Consider the following 14433-nt stretch of genomic DNA (forward strand, 5'->3'; position numbering starts at 1 on the left):
GTAAAATACAGCACACACATAAACACATAAGGAGAAGATGTCAGTCAGCAGTCATTGTCTCTGAAGATTAAAACTCTTCCATGTCACTTTTAGAGCAATATGGAAAAATGATACAAACTAAAAATCTTTCATAAAAGAAGGTCGTAGTGCACTGTTCCATTTCATTATGATTTTAAAAGAAAGAACATTCCTAGCGATGTCTGAGGCGGTGATGTTTGTGTGGGAACATTTTTGCTGTGGGCTGACTCATTACAGAGCGCACACAAAAGACAGAGGAGGTGCATTCATATGCATATCCTGACCTGTGCCTTTATGTCGGCCCTGTCACGTTGTGACTGTGCTTTTAAGTGCAGTGCAGTGAAAAACATCTGTACTCTTCACTTGTTACTAAGTGTCGGTCTGAGTTGTTACAAGGAGTTCAAAATATTCCGCACAAGTAGAAGGTTCAGTACGAGATGGAGGTAAGGAGACTTGTATAAAGTTAGGGAGTGGGAGGGGCTGCGTGTGTTTTCCACAGTTCTGTATTCTGTGAAACACAACACTGGCCCGCATACAGCATGTACACCACCAGTTTGAAATATTTCAACTTCATTTCTGAGAATTGAGGGGGACGGCCGACCATAGCCATGAGTCTTGGCCTCCATTGCTAACCAGAGGGGTAGCAAATTCAAAACACTTGTTGTTGCAGTGGAGAACAAAGCACGCCGCCTTAGTTAGAATTCAGCCACAACGGAGCCAGACCTTCAAAGTGAATGGATTTGAGTTTTCGTAGCACCGTAAACGTTAGTTTCCACCTGCAGTTAGCGGCACGCAACAGAATTAGAAGCTCTGTGATTGGATGTTCCTCGCCAAAGTGACCTTGGGAGTGAACTTCACAGAACATTGTTTATGGGAAAAATGAATGGGAATTTTACTGCTCCTCCCACTTCACAACTATACACACTATACAGTATTTATTTGTAATTTTGTGACTGTAATTTTAAAGGACCATGCCGGCATGTTTGTTGTCTCCATTCATTTCACTGTGCTGGACTTGCAACTTACTAGCTAATCCATCACAACATCATGTCTGCTTTGATTGTTGCATCAGCCGCATTGTTATCACATGATAATGCATTTCAAAGTGCAGATTCATTTAAATGGGCTACACTGCATCACCACACAGCAATAGTGCTGCTTTTACAACAATAAGAGCAGGCCTGCTGGATGACTGTCTATGAGCAAGTTTCAAGTTGTTTTTATACTGTACTGCTGAAATGAATGGAAACCAAGGCTTTACTGGAAGGGAGGGGAAATGTTCTAATGCATAAGTCTACAGGATTTGTAGTTAATGGACTAAAATCAACATGAATATGGTCCTTTTTAAGAATATAATTAGCTTAGCTTAGTTTGGTAACACAAGAAGTGATGCATTATGGCTCACACAAAGCAAGGATTAGCACAACATAGTTGAGTTTCTAGTAAGTGTCTTCAAAATTTAGAATTACAATATTTTAGGTTAAAGGAATAGTTTAGGACATTTTAAACATTTTGGGACTTACGTTTATTTGCTTCCTTGCCGAGAGTTAAATTAGCAGATCGGTACCACTCGCACATATATCTGTAAGCTAAATATGAAGCGACAGCCAGCAGACCATTAGCTTATCTTAGCATAGAACAAAGCTGCTGGCTGCAGCTTCATGTTTAGCGTACAGACATGAGAGTGGTATCAAGCTTCTCATCTAACTAAGAAAGCGAATAATAGTATGTCCCAAAATGTCAAACTATTGTTTTCAACCATAACTTCGTGGATGTATATCTTTCAACATGCATATATAAAAGTTGTTTGTGGCGGGATCTCACCTCCTCCTCCTCTCCGAAGCCCGTCAGGTCCCAGACGTAGTTGAGTCGCATCTGCCGTCTCTTCCAGTGCTCCATGAAGAGAACCGCTACATGAGCAAGCATGCACAGCAAACTAAACACAGGCTCAAACACAAGCGTATTACACGTCTCTGGACCCTTGTCTCTGTGGACACTAACACCATCTATAAATGACAAGGAATATGGAGTGTGAATCTGAACTCTTTCATATTGTTAGCTAGATGATGTAGTGTTTGCAATTGAATTGACAATATTCTATTTTTTGCTATTGTCTACAAATTCCATGCCAATAATGCATTATTCAGTCTCTCACTACTTTTTGCCTTCCCTGCCCTGTCTGTGTCTCTCAGCATCAAGCCCACTGGTTCCTACTGAAGATGTACATCTTTCAAAACTGTTCTAAATAGTTTCATTTAAAAAATAAAGGCTCAGTCGTTTCCTCAAACAGCTGCTCGCTGTAGTTTCTATCAGACCAACAGGAGGAAACAGAGCATCTGTTGGGGACTATTTCCAGCGGCGGATGAATCCACATGTGGTGCTGTAGTGAGTGTTTGGGGCAGCAGGACGGTGTGTGTGGGGCTGAGTCAGAATAAACTACAGTGTGTGTGTTCATGGTGATGAAGGAACATGTCACCCAGTGCAGCAGAGCGGCTCGCTGTGTGTTTTAACAGTTTCTGGACAGCAGTGAGCTCTGTGTGGTTTGGCAGTACATCAGAGGAGGGCCGGCTCTGTTTACTCAGGAGTTACCTTTGTGGATTCCTATTGTAAATTTCATGTGTGCCTGAGGTGCAGTATCCATGTTTTCTGCCAACCCTGTACTGGACAGATTAAACGGTACTGTCTCTTACTACTGGAAACGTTCTACTCGTCTACTGGTCTTTAGTGGACTCTTTGGTCGCTGTTTGTATGACTGGATGCGAATGTGTCCTTACCCCAGAGGGCCATGAAGATGGAGAAGAAGACGGTGGCTGGGTTGTCGAACAGGTGGCTGGCTCGGGCCGTTCCACACGCTGTCACCAGCTTCCAGTAGCTGCAGGCGCGGTCGCACAGCGGACACATGGTGATGTTGTTCCTGGGATCACAGATCTCCATACTGACAAAACAGGGATGGGTGGAGGAGATGAATTATTCAAAGGGCTGGAAGACGGCAAAAGGATGGTGCAGAGAGATCAGAACAAGAGTTTAGATTCAGGTTACATGGCAAGAACAAAAAATGTTAGTATTTAAATGTGGAGAACGAGACATGTTGTCCTTCAAATCAAGTAAGTGCTTCTGTCTAAAGCAGTGGAAAAGCGGGAAAGCGTGCTGTCTTACTATGACAACCGGCAGAGCTGTCATGTCTTTAGCTGCGATAAAACTGCAGTTTTTATTCAGCGATTTTTTCAAAATATTTTATTGCTTTTTTCTTCTGTGTTGAAAACGTAACATAAAACGGTTAATGTAAATGTCGCCGTTATTGAAAACGCACAACAAATGAACAATGATAACTCTTGTTATCCCTTGGCCCGTCCTCAAGGCACTTCCACTTTGGGAACCAAAGATGGAGGAAGATGGAGGAAGAGGAAGGAAGAGCGACCTCAGTATAAAGGGTACGGCAAAATGTCTGATGGTTGAAATTTCTATTGCCTCAGGAAATATACTGTGTTATCATAATGCCAAACAGTTACTGACATGCTCTGGACATGTAGAGTCTGTAATGACTTTAGCTTTTTGTGGTCTAAGCCTGGTGTTACCATCAGGGTGCATACCACACTGCAGTCACGGGGCTGCTACTCACTTCCTAAACTGCGGGTTATAATTCTCTCACCCTGTTGTCAGTACGAAGCAGCTGGCGGGAAAAATGATTAGAAATGAACTGACAGTATCACAAAACAAGACTTTTTTTGCAGCACTGATTAATGAGACAAATCAAAAGTTCACCTTTTACAGCACTTGAGAAAGTCTTTTTGAATAAATTCTGTCTGTTGATCACTGAGTAGCATCTGATTTCTAACATGAAAAAGTTGTAAATGTTGTAAGAGTTGAAACTGTCATCAGCTGTTCATGCTGGCACAGATCACGGGCAGGTGAAGTGGTGAATATTAGTTTAGTCAACGTATTTAACCATTTTACACCAGTTGTTTGATAAGTTAGTCAGCTGGCTAGTAGGATAGCTAACAAATAAATAAATACATTTTGGAGTAAAGACCTTTGTTTATAACAGGGCAGGGTATCAAACCTCAGAACCGTAGTCCGCTCAGACTCCTGGTCTTCTTTACTCACTCTGATCAGACAGTTCCTGATTTCAATCCTCATTTTTCCAATGTAATGCTGTATTATATTCAGGCAAGGTTATTCTTTCAACAACATTTTGACATTTGAGAACTCTGGCTTCTTTTGTTAAATGAAAAAAGGTTTTGAAGAAAAACATAAAAATAAGGTGTCGGAAAAAAAGTTCTAAAATTCTTTTGGTACTGAAACAATACCCAGCCCCCCTTAAAAGCCTGGCCAATGGATCTAAGCACACATCAAAACAAGTCGGCTCTGCATTTAAAACCCTGCTAGATTAGCATGGGTATACTGTCAGTCTTCAAACGGACGTCCCTGATGGAGATACACACTGACTGTTTTAAACTACAAGTTTAAAACAAAAAGGACGAGACAGCTTCAGTAAGAGGAGATCAGGAAAGAGAGATCATTATTTTAGAAGATATTTCGTTTAGCGATGGGGAAAGGTGTGTGTGTGTGTGTGTGTTGTGTACCTAGGTATATTATCATCGACAGTGGCACAGCCGTAGAGGAACACGATGACTCCGACAATGGCTGCAGGGATCAGCATCTGTGTGTAGACTCCTAACCAGGCAAAATACAGTCCAACCTTCTCCCCGAAATACTTCCTGTGGGAGGAGAGAGGCACGACCTTTACATCAACACGTCACTGTCAAATTCACTGATACCGTACTACCTGCTAATAGGCTACTTAACACATGAGATCGTGGTTTGTCAATATTAAAGCCACATTATTTAAAGAGTCGGCCCTTCCTGTTGTCTTTAGATGTTGGAAATAATTTCCCCAGCAGCCTCTCACTTCCTCCACCAATTGCATAAACCACTTTCTGCAGCAGTCTTGTAAACGAGATCATTTTATGACACTTATAAAACCGCTGATATGATGGTTGGATGATAGTGCATCATCTTGCTCATTATGTGTAATGTGTTACATCAGTGCTACAGAGTGGGTTTGAGAAGAAATGTCAGATTCAGTTCACATTCCCAGTCTCTTTCCTGGAACACATTAAGCTCAGCACATGACCATCGCTCCTGCAGAAGAGCATCAGCGCAGCATTAATCTGCTTGTGAGAGTCCTCCGCTGTCTGTCTGGAAATGAAAAAACCCGATGGCCGTGACAAGAGCACTGCTATGGATCTGACCTGATGAGGCCAATAGGCTGGTACTTGTAGAAGACACTGTAGCTGGCCCACTCCTCGTACAGCAGCTGTGGAGAGAAGCAGGAGTCCATAACTACCAGAAATGCTCATACATGATATTATTATTAAGTATCACAGTTCAGTGAGTCTGCCGTTAAAGCAAACTTCCTCCAAGTTTGTCTTGAAACCTTCAGTATAATGTATATTCTCTAACAGGAAGAGTATTTCTATCCCCTTATTACTTTCAGCTCCTTCTACCTTGCCATAAAAAAAACCTGTTAAGTAGCAATTATTTCATCATCGATTCACCTACTGGTTATTTTCTCAATACACTTATTATTTGTGTGGTCTATAAAATGTCAGCAAATAGTAAAAATGCCCATCACAAGTCTAACAAAACCAGAAAATATCTGCATTGCTTTTACTGTGAAGCTGGTGCAGGAAGCACTAAGAGTCACTAACAGAAACTCAACAGCAGTAGAAACGAGCACAGTAGAGTTGTGACTGAAATTAAAAAGAGAAACTCAGAGCAGCAGAGGGGTCAATATGATGATGCAATAAGTACTGTGGAAATGTACATTATGCTTAATTTACTATGTGAGCTAAATGACTTGGATGTATGGTATTATGCAGCACTGTGCATCATAGCCAGTTCTCTAATGCACTATATATATATATATATATATATATATATGAAAATATACCTGCGATCATATTTGTATATGGATTATAAATTCCCCGATGCAGCATATTCACAGTAACGTATTCTTTCTCAGGCAGCAGTGCTAAGCTTGTGGTGTACAGTCAGAAACACACCTGCAGGAGGACAGACAGACCATATTCCAATCCAGCAGGGATTTCTGTCAGGTGTTTAATATGAAACACACCATTGTTGTGGGCAGACAATCATCATACACACCGACGTTAAATCTAAGCTGCCCTATTCCCACGCGCCTATAGGCCTTTTGGACAGCAGCCACTTTGACTTGTCATCGTAGGAAAAGCACAGGTGAAAGGAATGACGTCGACATAATAACATCTCAGTAAGCCATGTACAGAGCCAGCATGCATGTATTTGATAGAAGCTGATATTCATTTACCATGGTAGCATTAAACTGATACCAGGGTAAACCTAAATGGAATGCAGTCATCATTAGTATCGTTAACTACGCCTGTGCTTCTCCTGCTATGACAAGTTACAATGTCTGCAGTCCATCATGTTATTGGAGAAATGACCTCCCGTGTCTGTGTTTCAGGAGACACCTTTACACAGGACACACAAGATTTACTGGCTAAGTCCAAGGGATTTACCTCTGCTAACACTTACAGCAAAGTGGGCCTACATGCTGAGTAGCTGGAGGAACCTCCGGAATTTCCACCCAAAATGCTACAGATTTAAGAAGGCCAACCCCAGGGGATTCAGCTTGAGACTGTGAGACATTTTTCTCTCAGGCGTAGCAAACAGTTCAGAGAAATGGGCCGATGTCATTACAGTACATCCAGCTCGTATGGGTAGATCAGCCCCTTTGATAAGATCAAATGTTCTGTAATTGCACTGATTTCTGTCCCCTAGCACTCTGAATATGCTACACAGTGCTGAGGTTATATACATTTAGATCAATCTAATGTACGCATTTTGATAAAACTGGTCATTGTTCTTTCTGGCGGAAATGGTTAAATGGTAACATTCTATGTAAATTGCTGTATTATTAAAGCGTTCATCTTTACTAATAATGGCGCTGTTCTTTATTGCCTGCTGACTTCTGTTCGACTCGAGCAACTGTTTTAGGGGAATAAGAACTGTTAATCAGAAATATACATTATTACTATTATTCTTTTCTTAAGCAGACAAACATGTACGTAGAACAACTTTTTTGCAGTCCTTGGTGTCCACAGATCTCCCTCTCAGGTTACTTAGACTTAGACTTTAGGGAGAGGGAGGGACACAAAAATCCCCCCCTCCATCCGCAGTGGAACTAACAGCCTTGCTCCTACAGTACAGTTAACACTGGTTTCTTTGCCTAAAGGTTACAGATCAGAAGACGCTCATATGAGCTGGTTTTGTAAGTCCTATAGGTAGTATTGGAGGGCACTGACTGGAGAACTGGAGAACTTGGTCTTTAAAAGTGAGAATCATTGGAATTACTGTGTCACAGCAAAATGCCAACGTTGGCTGTCTCAGCAACATGGACAGGTGAAATTTATTACTGTGGCAAATTCTTCAGTAAATGATGAATCATCAAGCTGCATTCATGTATTTGTGTTTAAGTACAGTTTATTTTGGGTGTCTGAGTGTTGCGCGTGTTAATATTGGATTGTACATTTGAAGAAATCATTAGTTATTGTGGTGTTAATTCTAGATTTGTACTGTAGATTATAATGTTATGTGATAAATTTAAGACAGTGAATGAGTCTGAAATCTGACCAAATGCTCATGATAAATAAAACAACCCTCACACACGTGTGTGTGTGTGTGTGTGTGTGTGTTCTCCAGTGTGATTTAGTATCATATGGTCAAATATATTTCTATGAAAATCACTGCTGCATGATACAGTCTTTACAATTATCATCAAACAGCTGACTGTGTATGTGCTCTGCTCCTAGCACATAAATCACTGTAAAACGGTGGGACATCGTCACACACAGTTACACACTCCATTCACAGTCAGGCAAAGGCTTTTAATCACAAGGAGTAGGCCCAGAGGAGTGTTCAGATGGCAGATCACAGCAGGCTGAGCCCGCAAGTGAAAACGACTTTATGTTCAACTCGGAATCTCAACATTCTCATCTCTTCAACAGGAAACCCTGTTTCTTAAACATTCATATGCATATGTGGGATTGTGATATATGTATATATATAATCTTTTCTGATGCTTGAGAACAACAGAGGGGGAATTATTAGGCTGTTGCCTTAGTGACACACAGCCCACAGTATAATTATGGAGAGTGTTAGCAGGGGAGGAGATGACTTCAGACTCAGCACGAGCTCTTATTTTCTTCCAACTGCCTGGTTCATTGTATTCTTGTATGGTAGGAGGCAAAGGCTCAGAAATGCAAAAATGTGGTCATGTTAGCATGCTAGTCTGCCATGCTTTGTTACTTATTATTTAAAACAATCCCTAATGGTACAACTAATTGAGTGGCACGTTTCAGTCAGATTTAAGCCATGTCTGCCTTCTCTCGTCATGGGCAACGTGAGATCGCTGGCGAATAAAATGGACGAGCTAACGGCGTTAGCCCGGAGTCAGACGGAGTTCCGTGAGTGTAGCTTGATGTGCTTCTCTGAGACATGGCTACACCAGGATATCCCGGACCATAACGTTTCCATCGACGGCTTTCAGACTGTTCGGGCCGACAGGGATCACACCGGGAGCGGTAAGCGGAAAGGCGGCGGGCTTGCTGTTCTGGTCAACAACAGATGGTGTAACCCTGGTCACGTTACTATCAAGCAGAGTATCTGTAGCCCGGACATTGAACTGTTAGCTGTGGGACTCCGGCCATATTATCTGCCACGTGAATTTTCACATGCCATTGTTGTGGCTGTTTACATCCCCCCCTCTGCTAACCCGGCATCGGCGTGCAACGCCATTCACACCGCCATAGCACAACTACAGACTCAACACCCGAGTGCACTCATTTTAATCTCGGGTGACTTCAACCATGTCAGTGTTTCAACAACACTGACTAATTTCACCCAGTATGTGAGCTGTACTACTAGGGAGGAGAGGACACTGGACCTGCTGTATGCTAACGTTAAGGACGCATACAGCTCTTCCCCCCTTCCCCCTCTGGGTAGGTCAGACCACAACCTGGTTCACCTTAAACCCTGCTATGTGCCTCTAGTTAAAAGGCAGCCTGCGACCACAAGGACAGTGAGGAGATGGTCAGGGGAGGCCTATGAGACACTGCAGGAATGTTTTGAAGTGACAAACTGGGATGCACTCTGTGAGCCTCATGGAGAGGACATTGACGGGCTCACTGAGTGCATCACTGGCTACATTAACTTCTGTGTGGACTGCAATGTCCCAACCAAGACGGTCCATTGTTACCCAAATAACAAACCGTGGGTAACAAAAGACATCAAGGACATTCTAAATGCCAAGAGGAGGGCCTTTACTGATGGTAATAGGGAGGAGGTGAGGGCAATCCAGGCCGACCTGAAGGTGAAAATCAGGAGGCCAAAGAGAAGTACAGGAGGAAGCTGGAGCGGAAACTCCAGCAGAACAATATGAGGGAGGTCTGGAGCGGCATGAAGACAATCACTGGCTTCAGACCGACTGGCAGCAGAGGAGTTGAAGGCAGCTTGGACAGGGCCAACGAACTGAATCTGTTCTTTAACAGATTCGACACACCGGCTCCTGGTCATCCCCCCTCTAACTCAGCTGCTGTCGGCCCTCAAGCTCCTCTGAGTACTCTGCTCCCCCCCTCCCCATCAGGCTAACGGCCCTCTCCAGACCGACGACTCCCCCCCTCCCCCACCTGTAACTTCTGCTGTGTGCCTGACTGCTGACCAGGTGAGAGGACAGCTGATGAGGCTCCACTCGAACAAGGCTGCAGGCCCCGATGCCATTAGCCCCGGGGTGCTAAAAGCCTGTGCCCCCCAGCTTTGTGGAGTCCTTCAGCATGTCTTCAACCTGAGCCTGAGTCTTCAAAGGGTCCCCATTCTGTGGAAGACATCTTGCCTCGTTCCTGTGCCGAAGACGCCGCGTCCCAGTGGCTCCAAGGACTACAGACCGGTGGCACTGACCTCCCACATAATGAAGACCCTGGAGAGACTAGTGCTGGAACAGCTGCGGCCCATCGTCAGACCCCTCCTGGACCCCCTTCAGTTTGCCTACCAGCCCCGGCTGGGAGTTGAGGACGCCATCATCTACCTGCTTAACCGCATCCACACCCACCTGGACAGGCCGGCAAGCACGGTGAGGATCATGTTTTTGACTTCTCCAGTGCTTTCAACACCATCCGGCCTGCCCTGCTGGGAGAGAAGCTGGCAGCGATGCAGGTGGACGCCCCCCTTGTGTCCTGGATTGTGGACTACCTGACTGGCAGACCACAGCATGTGCGGCTGCAGCACTGTGTGTCAGACAGCGTGGTCAGCAACACTGGGGCCCCTCAGGGGACTGTCCTCTCTCCCTTCCTCTTCACCATCTACACCACGGACTTCAGCCACCACACAGAGTCCTGCCACCTTCAGAAGTTTTCTGATGACTCTGCTGTGGTGGGATGTATCAGCGGTGGTGAGGAGACGGAGTACAGGGCTGTGGTGGGTAACTTTGTTTCATGGTGCGAGCAGAACCATCTGCAGCTCAATGCGACAAAGTCAAAGGAGCTGATTGTGGATCTACGGAGGGCCAAGGCACCAGTGACCCCGGTTTCCATCCAGGGGGTCAGTGTGGACATTGTGGAGGACTACAAGTACCTGGGAGTATACTTAGATAACAAACTGGACTGGACCAAGAACACTCAGGCTGTTTACAGGAAGGGCCAGAGCCGCCTCTATTTTCTGAGGAGGCTGAGGTCCTTCAACATCTGCCGGACAATGCTGAAGATGTTCTATGAGTCTGTGGTGGCCAGTGCTATCCTGTATGCTGTTGCATGCTGGGGCAGCAGGTTGAAGGTAGCGGACGCCAACAGAATCAACAAACTGATCCGTAAGGCCAGTAACATTGTGGGGGTGGAGCTGGACTCTCTGGCGGTGGTGTCAGAGAGGAGGATGCTGGCCAAACTACACGCCATCTTGGACAGTGTCTCCCACCCGCTCCATGACGTGCTGGTCAAACAAAGGAGCACCTTCAGCGGAAGACTCATCCCACCAAAGAGCACCACAGAGCGCCACAGGAAGTCATTCCTGCCTGTGGCCATCAAACTATTTAACTCCTCCTCTAAGGATTAGTCTGTTTGACCCTAGGTCACTAAACTGGTCATTGAGCATTACATCTCCGCCATAATTAATAATAATTGTGCAATATTCTGTTTACTACTCAAGTGCAATATTAGTTTTTCCTTGTTAGTTTTTCTTATTTATTGTTACGGATATACCTCAATTACTCTCGACAGTACATGCACCTCCGCTTTTACTATTATTTATTACATAATTAGTGACATTGTATTTTGTATTGTACTTCACCATCTACCAGTAAACCCACTTGGTACTCGACACTTAGTTTATCTTATACTTATACCAACATGTTACTTAATTTATTTCTGACCTGTTTATAGTGTATAATATCGTTTTCTCCTGTGTGCACTGACGTAAAGGCGAGCTACTGTAACAAGAGTTTCCCTACGGGGATCAATAAAGTATTTCTGATTCTGATTCTGATTATAGATATTGTATTGCTATGTTACATTCAGGACGGAGAACAGGACAAGCCCTCCAAAACTCATTTAGACATTTTCAAAGTAAAAACAGCTTTTCAGATGTTAATCTTTATGAGGAAAATTGATAGTCGAAGAAGTTGAGAGCATTTTGCTTCCTTAATTTGATCTGTTCCTGATAAAAGACAGGGGGACATTTGTTGGGGTGAGATACAACGTGTACAAGAAACAGTTGATACTTTTATAGTGTTGGGAAGGAGGTGCAGTATTACATTATGTCACATTTTTTTGTGAACATCTCCTGCATTTGTTCCCATATATCACGTGCACACAAATGGAAGATTACATTTTAGATACCCCAAATTTGTATTCGATTAAATGTTTATAATTTAATAGACAGACTTCCACAGTTAGCATGCTAATCTGTCCTGGTTTGTTACTCATCATCAGAGAAAAGCCCTCACTGAAAGGGACATTTATGTGGCTTTTAACCTGGGTCTTATTGTCACAATTGTGGCCATTCTGACTATGGGTCATGCTAACTTTGCACTCTCCGCCTCCGTAGCAGAATTTTTAAAACATGACTCAGACAAAACAACAAATATAGGGGCAAGCAGTTTGAGCCTCATAACGCTTTCTAAATAAACTTTCATTTTACAGAAATCAACGCTTGGCTCGGAGTTCAACCAGAAGTAAACACACAAACACAGAAACTAGCCCCTTGGCTTCACAGCTCCTCTTGTGTCTTGCAGTTTGACTTCCTGTCTTTGTGTGGGTGTCCCTGCACTTTTGATGATCTGCCCTGATTAGTTTCGCCTGTGCCTTGTTATCTCCCCTCACCTGGGTGCTTTCAGTCCATGTGTCTTCCCTCTGTCAGTTGTCTGTCAGTTGTCTGCGTCTGTAACTCATGCTCCTGCTCAGCCCTTTGCTCCTCGGATTCTTTGTTGGATGATTTACCTGAACTTCTCAGCCGCCCCTGTTTGTGTTGTGTTCCTCCTCAGTAAGTAATAAGTCGTCTTTTGTTTATTCAACCAGTCCCGTGTGTCTTGTCTGCTTTTGGGTCCACCTCCTGAACTACACATAACACAAGGTGTATCCAGTCATTTTACTGTGGCTGGAAGGCGCAGTGTCTTGTTTAAAATACATTGTGACGCTCTTTGTGTGTATCCTTTTTGTAGGAATTGAACTTGGGAAGTCCAGGGATGGCAGTAATAATGGCATAATTTTAATCAAATTAAATATTTTAATTTCCCTATTTAAAAATGTCAAAATGAAAAGAATGAAATATGAACTGACAAATACTTTTCAGTGTACTCTAAAGACCATCATGATAATGAAACAGAATAATTCATTATTAGTTTTGAGAGTCAGAACCAGGACAACAGAGATGTGCGTGTTTTTATACCGACTGAATGAAAGCAAATGTGAAATGGACTTTTAATTTTCAAACTGGACAAACTTGAAAATTTTAAAATAGTCCAACGTAGCTCATTTCTAGTAAAAATGAAATGCTCTTTTTATTGTAGTACTTTTGAGAAGTCTGACAACCATCAAACATCACAACCCCTGGACAGGATATAACATGTGACGGGCTTAAATGCACCAATCAGAGGACACCACTCCACTGCTCTGGTTTCTTGAACCAGTGACTTTGGTCTGGTTTATTGAAAATAAAGGCACAGTAGTCTAGTTTCAGGTTGTTTTTATCTGTCCATGCGTTGGTTGGAATGACTGTTGAATGAGGATGTGTAAGTTGAGCTCAGTGTTGATGTGGTCACATCTGGTTCCATTTATTGACAGGTGGACTTGCTCTACTTACCTTCCTGTCGTTAGGCTCTGCATTCACCCCCTCAATGTCTCCCTGTGACAAGCACACACAAAACCCCATACAGTTTGTTTCAATTTCAAGGAATACACTTTGTTCATCATGCATTTAATGAATGATGCCTGTAATTTAGCACAATTATGAGTTGCCATTTGTCAGAAACCTGAAAGTAATTTTAGTCACAAATAGGATTTACATAAATTATAGAGTACAAGCAGCAGATGCTTTGATGACTTTCATATTAGAAACTCACTGAATTGGAATAATTGTCTCTGCTGTAAATAAAAAGCCATTTATCAACTGTTCTCAGGCCAGTAGAGGAGAGGTGGCCATAAAGTGTGATGGTGATACTTACATCATGCAGAGGATAAGCAGACGCATAGACGCCATTGGCTAGCAGACTGATGATCCCTGTGTAAAGGCAAATTCAATAGGATTATAATCCAGGATGACACACACACACACACACACACACACACACACACACACAGCAGTGTAAAGCTTGGCTAAGGAGCTCTGGAGGAAAATTCACCCAAAGCGGTAAACCCAGAAATGACTAATGTTACATTTCCTCCTCTTTGGAGTTCAAACGTAAGACTTCATGGTGGCTGGTTTACAAGTCTGCTGAAGAACTACATGGAGAAGACCATCATGGAGTTGTCATAGTAACAGAAAGCATAACTTAAAGGGTAATTCCAATTTATTACAATTTAGGTCTTTTTTTTTGTCAAGATATAAACCACTTTACTTGGTGGTAAAACTGAACGTAAGCGCACCTGAACTGTTGCTAATAATCCCTCATTGTACAGGGAAACTGTGCACACAACTACAGCAAGTACAGCAGATGAAAGTTAAACCGGGGCGTCTGTCTGTAAACTAGACAGTTTGGAAAAGGTTATGATTTGCTTCGTTTGTCCAAATGAACCTGTATGATCGTCTCGTGCTTCTTTTTAACGATGTTGCCATGTTCCCAGGCCTCAGCCATTAACTTGGTGAGTAGAAGGCTGTTATAGCTGATAGGAA

General features: G+C 43.2%; 1 protein-coding gene across 3 annotated transcripts in view; it reads right to left on the bottom strand.

Moving 5' to 3' along the window:
• ano1a (anoctamin 1, calcium activated chloride channel a) overlaps positions 1-14433 on the bottom strand; it is a 74263-nt gene that overhangs the window by 26118 nt on the left and 33712 nt on the right. For all 3 annotated transcript variants that reach the window (XM_044196770.1, XM_044196761.1, XM_044196751.1), the window contains exons 8-13: positions 13766-13821; positions 13405-13446; positions 5271-5335; positions 4602-4736; positions 2793-2953; positions 1843-1928 (exon numbers count right to left, since the gene is read on the bottom strand). In XM_044196770.1, coding sequence (XP_044052705.1) covers positions 1843-1928; positions 2793-2953; positions 4602-4736; positions 5271-5335; positions 13405-13446; positions 13766-13821 — 545 coding nt within the window. The remainder of the gene's footprint in view (positions 1-1842; positions 1929-2792; positions 2954-4601; positions 4737-5270; positions 5336-13404; positions 13447-13765; positions 13822-14433) is intronic.

Source organism: Siniperca chuatsi, linkage group LG1 (genome assembly GCF_020085105.1).
Source record: "Siniperca chuatsi isolate FFG_IHB_CAS linkage group LG1, ASM2008510v1, whole genome shotgun sequence".
NCBI classification, from domain to species: domain Eukaryota; kingdom Metazoa; phylum Chordata; class Actinopteri; order Centrarchiformes; family Sinipercidae; genus Siniperca; species Siniperca chuatsi.